This window comes from Anneissia japonica, unplaced genomic scaffold (assembly GCF_011630105.1).
Source record: "Anneissia japonica isolate Jap-2015-1 unplaced genomic scaffold, ASM1163010v1 scaffold1782_len167522_cov105, whole genome shotgun sequence".
Lineage (NCBI taxonomy): Eukaryota > Metazoa > Echinodermata > Crinoidea > Comatulida > Comatulidae > Anneissia > Anneissia japonica.
The window spans coordinates 134,394-145,093 of record NW_022713947.1 but is presented as its reverse complement, the minus strand read 5'-3'; the positions used below and the strand labels follow the sequence as shown (position 1 = coordinate 145,093).

General features: G+C 34.6%; 1 protein-coding gene across 1 annotated transcript in view; it reads right to left on the bottom strand.

Moving 5' to 3' along the window:
- Nucleotides 1-1,932: 1,932 nt before the first annotated feature.
- The window catches only part of LOC117108816 (RING finger protein 145-like), a 45,687-nt gene continuing 36,919 nt past the window's right edge, over nucleotides 1,933-10,700 (bottom strand). Inside the window, exon 3 of the mRNA XM_033250962.1 lies at nucleotides 1,933-3,556. Coding sequence (XP_033106853.1) covers nucleotides 2,031-3,556 — 1,526 coding nt within the window. The 3' untranslated portion in view covers nucleotides 1,933-2,030. The remainder of the gene's footprint in view (nucleotides 3,557-10,700) is intronic.

Here is a 10,700-nt window from a genome sequence, read left to right as displayed (position 1 = left end):
TGGGTCGTGTCTCATATTATTTGTTATATTTTTATTATTCATTATTTTCACTTGACTTGCATAAATAATTTTGTTCGAAGAACATTTATATGCAGTTGTACTTCGCAGCACTTCACTTGCAATTTCAATTTCTAGTTTAATAATTATTATATTACTGTTGCTGTCGTGAATACTAAATTTTGACAGCTTTACTATCACTATACACTATTTGTATATTGATTGACTACCATTACCAGACATATAGACAGGTAGGTAAAGGAAAGACTTTTCGAATAATACTGTGCCCTGTTTAGTGAAATTATTTTTTTAGAAGCCGTCGGAGGGAGGGAAGAATTATTTAGCAAAATTATTTTGCCAAAAGCAAAGTGAAGGACAAAATGAAAATAAAATTTTCATTGATATGAATTGAAACAAGTGTTGTAATGAGATTGATAAATGCTTTAAATTTATCTAATTTGTGAATATTTCCGGGGAGTGAAAGCCATAATAAAAATATGTAACACTTTTATGTTTTTCTAAAATTTCTATTTTTCGTCGGGGAGGGTGCGTTAACTATTCGAAATCGCTATTTAAACAAGGTACAGTATAACATATCTTGCCTAAAAGTCTGTGATCCTAGGACCTACTGACTCTAGGCCTACTATTAGACCCTCTATGCAAACGACCTCGTTTGTACTCATAGTAGGCCCTACTACAGTGTTTTCTAGGCCTATTGGTAGCAGTGGGTATTAGAGTTGTATGATCAGCGGTGACTATGTTAGCCTACTAAGTGTTGTTCCCAATACTGTAATCAAACACGTATAAAAATCAGGCTTACTCGGCGTGTTGTATGTGCATGGATTGTTTTGTTGGCGTGTATCGCAGTCGCATTGCTCTGAAGACTGTCAAACAAAAGTGCGATTATGTAATCTTATCATTAGCCAATCAGAGCGCTTTATATGTCTCCCTCATGCTTGGCTCTTCACGAAAAAGGGCAACAATCTTAGGCTGGGGCCAGGGGGGCGCCTAGGGCCCCGGCGGGGTCCAGGCACATTTCAGGAATATGAGTTTGTATTGAGTCGATTTTGAATATCTAGCATGGTAGTTTTCAGTAACAAATAATCTTTTAAAAAAAATAGGTGTCTTTTAAAAGAAATTTTAATATACAGGGTACCTGCAATATGCAACTATAAAATGTGTCATTAAATTAGTAATAATTCATCTTCTCACAGCTGTGGGTTTTAGTGACTCTTCCACGAACATCTCACACATAATCTTTGACAACATGCAAAGGCTCATAATGTACACCATTTCAAAAGAGAAATTTCACTTCTAGAAAACATGATGAAGTTTCTCAGCAAAATCGAGCATAAAAATAACAAAATCAGCAAAAAGGAAAATTAATATCCAAAATCCGTTACAAAAGTCGTCAAACAACAAAATCCGCTACTGTATATTAACATTGAGTACATTACAAGTGTTCTATTTCTCACCAAGTGGATTTATGAATAGCACTCTCCTAGAGTGTTTTTGGTAGGAAAGAAGACTTACACTGTGTGTGTAATTTTTTATTTTCTTTTCTTTTTTTTCTTTTTGCAAAAAAATAGAGAGGACGTACGCCCCTCACGCCCCCACCCTTAAATTCCGCCACTGGAAATAGGCCTAGGCCCTAGGTTTAGGTAGGTTTTCATGTCTATTAGAGACAACAGGATAGACTTTCGTGGAGATCCCTAGGTCCCTGGTTCAATTCCTATCGCTGCCTCTCCTTGTGTTTAAGCTAGAGGGCTGAAATACAAGTTACAATAGCCCACTGCCTTTCGGATGAGACGTTTAAGCCGTTGGTCCCGTGTGCATTATGGCCTATGTGCACGTTAAAGAACGCAGTACACTCTTCGGAAAAGAGTAGGGAATTGTCTCCCGGTGCTGCCCAATCACCACCAGAAGGACACCACTGGAAATAAGTTTTCGTGGGCTATCCTAGGTGTTTACTAAATCCAATCCAATCCATTCCACCTGAATCTAAGTTATCCTTTACTGCTACTAATCAAATTTTAAAAGATGGATGAATTACAAAAACAACATTTATTTTTCGATGGATCATTATACCACAACTGTTTAAGACACGCCCCATGAAAGTAATGACGGCATGCCGTAACTCGAGCTCTCGTCATATTCCGGTGACAAATTGAACACACATCAGCTAAAGAGTTAAGTTCATCTTCAGTTGCATGCCTTAATTTGTTTATCTTCTGCATTGTTACTTTCATTTGCTTTAAACGATCCCAACCTCTCCTGGGTTTCTCCCAAATATTCCGATAGAAACACACCAAACACACCAGCACTAGATAGATTTTATCACGATCAAAGAAGGAAATTAAGTTCCAAATTGCATAGCACCCATGAAATACAGTCACAAGAAACTCAAAGAAATGACCAAACCCTTCGATACAGGAAACAGCCTCGTCAAGAAGATATTCAAAGGGTTCTTCACAGAAATCGTATATCCTGATTACGAAATATATCACCAGGTAACACAAGTTATGAAGCATATTTAATAAACAGTATGCTGCGATAATGAAAACAAAGTCTTCAATAACGCCTTGAGTATAGTAATATGTTATGACGATTGGAGTAATAATTAGAATAATTAGAATAAATACAAGGACAAGAACCCCAAAATGGGCTAATCTCGTATTACTTGTGTGTAATTCTAACAAGTAATGATTTGTCATAACAGAGATATTCCGAATGATGAATGATGCCACTATAAACGGAAAAGCTTTTGAATCTATAAAACCTGAAAAAATGAGCGCTACCCCCTCACACAACACCGAATCACTTTCATTCACATTAAAACGACCATACAGTAGGATATCGAAAAACGAAATACAAGTACAACATAGGCCTATGAAAGTCCATGGGCTCGTACCAAAATAATCTGCATTCTGTACAAAAAAGTACAGACGGTACACCTTCCACTTGTTGTAGTTGTCAAATATAAACTGAGAGACCCACAGAAATATAAACGTTGAAGGTAAATATGACTTCCTGTAAATAATTTTCAGTCGATTTAGATCATATCCACCCATAGCTAAAATAAAATCATGTAATTCAATCAACACGCGCTTTAACTCTGCTAGTTCGTGTCCAGCTATCCATGTAGATCGTAATCTACATGCCGCATAACTCACAATAATACATATGGTTAACCAGATTAACACGTCGTGTGTTTTTACTGCTATTACCGGTTCCAAGTCGAACGTGGGAACAATTACTGTAGGAGTAAATGCTGCAAGTATCCATGAAATGTTAGTACTCAAGTTTCGCTTCTCTATGCTCATCAGGCAAATACAGATCAAAACGAGGACCAATTGTTTCATTAGATAAACAATAATTCTCGGCACATGTGTGGCATGATCTTTATCGATATTCTGCGAATCCGAATATTGTGAATTTGTAATGTAGCCTCTTGACACATACGTAGATTGTACAAGTAAGGTAGAGATTATTAGGTGAATGTAGAAAGACTTCAAGTTGTGTATTCGAAAGGTTATATGTGCAATAGCAGCCAGGTAACCTACAAAAAAAAAAACAATTAAATATTAACATTTCTACGTGTACAGAATCAAAATCAAATATTTAATTTCATTAAAAAAAGGTTTAAATATTGGCTGTTAACAGTCCACTAAAATTTAAAGATTCCTTAATCACTTGTCCTTTGTATTTTTTTATTATTATTTTTAATTATATCCTTTTAGTCATTGGTGGATCTGAGGGGGGGCTGTCTCTTATACACATCTTGTTTTCTATCCGGCAAAAAAAAAAAAAAGATCTAGACCTACCTTTTCAGGACCCGTGAGCTGAATTTTGTTTTGTTACAAGAAAATTAAAAGTAGGAAAAACTCATTTCATGCCATCTAGGAATCAAAATTTTCCAGGGTATGACCCCGACCCCGACCCCTCATTCTTATTGGGGTTTATCGATTCAAGGAAAAAAGACTTCATGCAACTACTCAATTTTTATGTACGTACACACACAAGGCCTATTTACTAAAATAAGAAACCTTGAATTTCGAAGTCATTAAACGACACCTCAGAAATCAGGAAAATTAACTCATTTCCCGCCAATTAGTAATTAACATTTTCCCGGGGAAAGAACCCTGAACCCTCTTTCTCTGTGGGGTTCCCCCCCCCCCCGACCTCTCCAATATGAACCCAGATCCGCCTCTGTTAGTTATGACTAGCGATGACTAGTGAGCCATATTGCCCCTGTTACATGGCCGGCGGAAGCAACTTTTTGGCAAAAAACATATAATGTCTGGAGATTTTTGTATGATCGGAAATGCAAGAAAAGAAGGAGGGAAGAAGCAGGAGAAGGATGGGAAAGAGAATGTTTATCCAGTACCCGACCGAGTTACCTTTTCTCGCAATCACATTGGCGGATCTGGGGGAGGAGGGTTGTGGGTCCTTACCCCTCCCTTGAGCAACAACAAAAAGGGGTAAAAAGAAAAGAATTCTAGATCTACCTTTTCAGGACCCGTGAGCTGATTTTTTTTTATTTTTTTTATTTTGTTACAATTAGAAAACCTTGAATTTTGAAGAACTTAATTACTTTTAAGTTCTTCAAAATTCAAAGTTTTCCCCTCTTGAAAATTATTATAATGAATCAATGAACCCAAAGAAAGGGAGGTTCGAGTTCTTCCCATATGTTGATTTCTAAATCGTGGACAATGAACTTTCCCGACTTCGGAAGTATCTTTAAATGACTTTAATTTAAAAGACACTTCAGATGTCGGGAAAGCTCATTTCCCGCCTTCTAGGAATCAAAATTTTCCTGGGGGAGAACACCCGGACCCCCTTTCTTTTTGGAATTTATCAATTCATGGAAAATTCGTATGCAACTACTCGAATTTTTGTGTATGTATACACACATAAGGCCTATCTACTGTAATAACAATGGAAAAAATTACCTGACCGTTTTCAAGAGGGAAAGCCTTGAATTTTGAAGAACTTAAGTTAAAGTCGCTAAAAGATACTTCAGAAGTCGTGAAAGCTGATTGCCCACCATTCAGAAATCAACATTTTCCCGAGAAGAACTTGAACCTGCCTTTTCTCTTTGGGTTTATTGATTCATTATAATAATTTTTAAGAGGGGAAATCCTTAATTTTGAAGAACTTATAAGTAATTAAGACACCTCAGAAGTCGGAAAAACTCATTTCCCGCCATCTAGGAATCAAATTTTGCCCGCCCCCTCCCCCACTTTGAAAACGTTCCGCCGGCCCTGTGTTATTTACGACTAGCGAGCCATATTCGTGATATAAAAGAAGCTTAATGGCTGTAAACATTTGTTACCGTATAATATGACAGCGAACCTTATGAATAGTAAATTGATGGACCGGATCAGTGGCCCTTCTTAGTACTTACCAACACACTTGAGGTCAAAGTAATTTCTTGAATTGATTTGGTACAACAAGTGAAGTATAAACACACCTGTCAACCGTTTGAGCCAGGACAGGATTTGTTCCATCATTTCCACGAACATTATATAGTTAAATGAAAGATCAGTTTATTGCCACGACTGTCGTTATTGATTTAGTAAGAACCTGTAAAAATATAAACGTAGGTCTAAAGTTTTAAATTCTCTGTTTGGCATTAGTTGATAAGTGAGTTTATAGACAACACCTATAATTACAATGCTTTGTATTATGTATATGACATAATAATAATAATAATTTACATTTATATTGCACATATTGCGCAGTGGCTCTATGTGCTTTACGTCAAATTATAAATAAAATGCGTGACGACAGGGAACAGTTAATTTAACTGTTCCCTGGTGTGATTATAGTACTGTGACAAAAAGTAAAACATTGTTTTGTTTCCATTAATTGTCGGAATTATAGCTCAGCATCCTATAGCAGTGTGCCAATTTAGAAACTCTATAAATAGTTTCAGGAACCGTGTGAAAATCAGCTCTAATTCAATCATTTTAGCCATTAAGTATTGCTCTTTCCAATTCTAAAATGTATCATCAGTGGAACATTGTCGTACATTATGATTTTCTGATCTTGATGTTTTTCTTGATTCAGTCTGTTTTTTTTTTTACTTTTGTCATATATTTATATGTATTTATACTGGTTTAACTGTTTCTTTTGTATGGACATGATACTCTGAAATAAAAGATGAATGAATGAATGAATGTACTTTTTAAATGTGTATGTCTAGTATGTGTTTTATTATGTAAATTACAAAGCAACGGTGTGTAATACGGTAGTTTAGTTATATCAGGGTAATTGGCTCTATAATTCAACAAAATTGTTTTCTTTTAATTAATTGATTACTATTCTTGACTTGATACAATAATACATTTAGCCTATCACATTACATTTGGACATAGTTAAATTGTATTTTTGAAATTTCAAATTACTTTTTTTATATTACAATCATTTTTTTTTTTTGTAATTTGGTTTTATATATATTAACAATTAGAAGTGACAATAATAGTATACAGTAGATAGATTGCGGGGGGGGGGGGTTATTTTATAACAAAATAAAACACACTTTACTGTGAATGCATTTCTTTGTACGTAATAGTATTACTATATCATTATTCCCAAATAAAAGTATACCAGTACTCTTACAAAATTATTTACTTTTATTGATTTTGCTTTTACAATCATATATTGCATATTTCTCTTTTTATTTGTTGAACATTTTTTTGGCATTTGATTTTATTTTTTGATTATGTTATTGGATTAATATAATTTTGCTTTTCAATTCAATTTCTGTTTCTTTTATTAAAAACAGCCTCGCAGCTTTGCTGAATTACATGGTAATTTATATTAAAATTTGTAAAAGAAAAAACATCTAAAAAATACCATCAAACGGTAACAGTAAATATGAAATAGTTATTCTATAGAACATTAAAATTAGAAAATAAAGAAAACTGTACTGATTGAATTAATGTGTTTTTACTGTATAATGACAGTTATCATTATTGTTATTAATTATTAATAGGCCTATTGATATATTCATTTAAAGTTGAAATAAGTAAAGGTGTGGCATTTAGGTTGCTGGTATGTCTACCATTTACCTGATCGTCAATAATAATGAAACTAGAAATAGTAGAATGGTGTATTGCCACTGTTATGACCGTCGTCCTCATTCATACCGCTACAGTGTTCTGTATTATGTATATGATGCGGGGCATAACAATTGCAATACAGCATTCACAAAATCAGTTCTAGAAAATAATATGGAGGCTTTAACGAAAAATAGGGTAGTTTTTTGACTGAAAAAAAACTTGAAGTGATCGAGTGCCGATTTAGACACTGCGAGTCAATTTTTTTTTTATTTTTTACCGGACATACAACATCGCCACCTATCCCGAATTTTGGGGCGCGGCCGCGATTTTTTTTTTCCGTACGAAACATTTGGATGAAACTTCACTCGGGCCATCTCGGATTGACACGAGTGAGTACGATACGAGGAACAAGAGCAGACACTTCGCAATGTCGTGACGCTCGAGTTTTACTATTATTTCTCTTTCTATGTTTACTTCGGTGGGCCTATGAAACAGCGTGACCACTGCTTGGGTATTTACCCAAGATCTTGGGTATTTTGATTTGGTCTTGGGTTCTTGGGTATTCCGTTCAAATCCTTGGGTATTTTATTTTTACTAAGAAAATTAAATATTTTTGTGATAGAGGAAGAATTAAGAAGTAACAAAGTATATTTCAGTCCATTCAAGTAAGCAAAACTCAACGAAGTGCATATAACATTGTTAATTGACTGTTAATTGTATAAACATGGGTTCAGAATTGTTTATTTGTGATTTGTGTTGCCATTGATCTTACCTAATTATGCATTACATAATAAAACTTGATCACTGATCTATTAATAACACTGGCCGACTGAGGGCGTATTTTTCTTTCCGTATTATCACCTCATGAACAATAATTTTAATAATTAACAATAAAAAAATTGGTTTATAAATTGAACTAAAAGGGAAACTATACATGCGAAAAACACGTATTTTTCAAATTTTAATGCATTTTCAGGAAGCTTGGGTAATTTGGACAATTTTTGCTGAATCTTGGGTAATTTCGACCCAGACATTGGGTATATCAAAAATTGTGAGTGGTCACACTGCTGAAATCTCACGGATTTATGGGATGTACGTGTGTAACTAACTGTGACCTTCTTGGATGTTATTAAATGTTAGTATATTGTCTACAACAACAACAGAGTACCTCCTGTTATAAAGTGTAGATAGGTGCAGTAATACCAAAGGCTGGAGAGAAAGAGGATAAACTATAGGCCTAACTACAGGCTGAGGTCTTACCTAGGCCCCTCCTTATATAGGCCTGTGGTCATAGACTGACACCAACAGTCACGCTTCATGGACTGAAATTTTTGGGGGAAAATGGGACAAAATTGAAGCATGAAATGAAAAATAGAGCGCATAAGCGAAATATTATTAAATAAATAATATACGTTTCCGGCGTTATTGAACTTGTCCAAACTATCATTGTAATGTAATTATGTTAAATAATAATAATAATAATAATAATAATAATAATAATAATAATAATAATAATAATAATAATAATAATAATAATAATAATAATAATAATAATAATCATTTCAGCATTAATTACATTGGCTAACTCTTGTAATGAAGAACCTACAGATACCGTACTATTTACTAGGCCTATAAATAATAATCGCCCAAGGGGAATATCTTTTGTGTTATTTCCCCTTAACGTCGTTTTTTTTAATTGTTCTCTAATTCCTCCATTGTCTAAGTTCCCCTTAAGGTACAGGTAATAATAATAATAATAATGTCAGCATTAATTACCTTGGCCTAAGGCTTGAATAAAGAACCTCCTATAAATAATAACTAGCCCAAGGGGAATATCTTCTGTTATTTCCCCTTAACGTCGTTTTTTAAATTGTTCTCTAATTCCTCCATTGTCTGAGTTCCCCTTAACGTACAGGTAATAATAATTAATAATTAATAATAATAATAATAATAATAATAATAACAATAATAATAATAAAATAATAATAATAATAATAATAATAATAATAATAACAATAATAATAATAATAATAATAATAATAATAATAATAATAATAATAATAATAATAATAATAATAATCATTTCGACATTAAATGTAATTGGTCTAGCCTTGTAATCAAGAACCTGCCAATTTGAAAATAACTAACACCCTGTTTCATTTGATCAGTGATGAAGAAAAACGCGCTTTTTCTTAGGCCTACTCTTTGTGCTTTTCCCAGAAAGCGTTTTTAGTACTTGTAGGCCTATGTAATTATGCAAAACCCAGGCCAAATTGTCATAGTATGTAACTCAAGTTAAAATAACATTTTTCATTACTCGTGCAGCTTAATCAAATATTATATGTCATTTTAAACGACCCATTGGTATTAACATGGTAGCATCAATTATTTTTAAGAATTAGACAGCGACGTTCTATCAGAAGTTTTGTAGACGTTTATCTGTTGATGAACTTTTGACCTCCTGAATCTACAATGAGATTTTCGGGTCGATTCAGCCGACACGGCCCGAGTGGAGTTTCATGTAAATGTTTCGTACGGGAAAAAAAATCGCGCGCGGCTTATCCATTCTAGCAGGTTGGTAGTTGCTAAATACAACGGGTTCAGCCGAGGGGGCGTGGCTTCGTATGTTGACGTCATGCATAACTTCAGCTATGTTTTGTATTAATTTCCTCGACAAAGTGTTGGGCCTGTCTGTAATGTCTTTAGTCACACAGCATAGCAAAATACAGTCCGTACCAACTAATTCATTTCATGGTACAACCAATATAAAAAAAACAAGCTGTCCCTGTGTGTTTTTCTTTCCAAAAATTAGGATCCCTGGAATATTATAAATTCATGGGGCCTACACAGAGTGAAACAATACATAGGAGGCCTATAATAAGTTAGTCTTATTTTAGCGGTAGGGATTAGGCTTAATCACTGAAAGAAATGAAAACAATTCAATGGCCTAGGCCCTACTATAGTACAATACTGTACTTAGCAGGGGTAGCGGCAGCGGAAAGGGGGGGGGTAGGACCCCGTCGGGGAGGCCCGGCTTCTCTCCCCCTGTCAGGGAGAAAAACCACAATTTGCTGGGAGAAAAAATGTAATGTAATTTCTACATATTAGTAGACACAAAAATCGACTAAGTAAGACTTTCAAGCCAAAAATTATTCAAGGCATTCGTCATCTGCGCATGTGCTGTCTCTTATACACATAAGACCTCAGACCCCGGACAAATCCTATGGATTTCCAATCTTAATCCTATGAACTAATTATCTTACAAGAGAAAATGGGCCTAATAAATTAAAATTACAACTTTTACAACATGACTGCTGAAGTTAAGATTTTTTTTTTTTAGTGTTCACTGCTTTGAAACAATATTGCCGGCTATATTCCAAAAAAGGGAACCGAATTAATATAGGCCAATGTAATTTAAGTAAATATATTAACTTTCCAATGTCCTGTATATTTGTATTGTATAAATGTTATGTAGGCTATTATGCGCCTATTCAGTGCAGGTTGATCCGCATATTCTTCAGTGCCTAGGCGAGGGTCTTACAACAGATTCTGCATAAGCATAGATAGGCCTAACTTAACGATGCACAGGCCTAGACGGACTGCTGCCGGGCGCACAATCTAGGACTAGGCCTATAT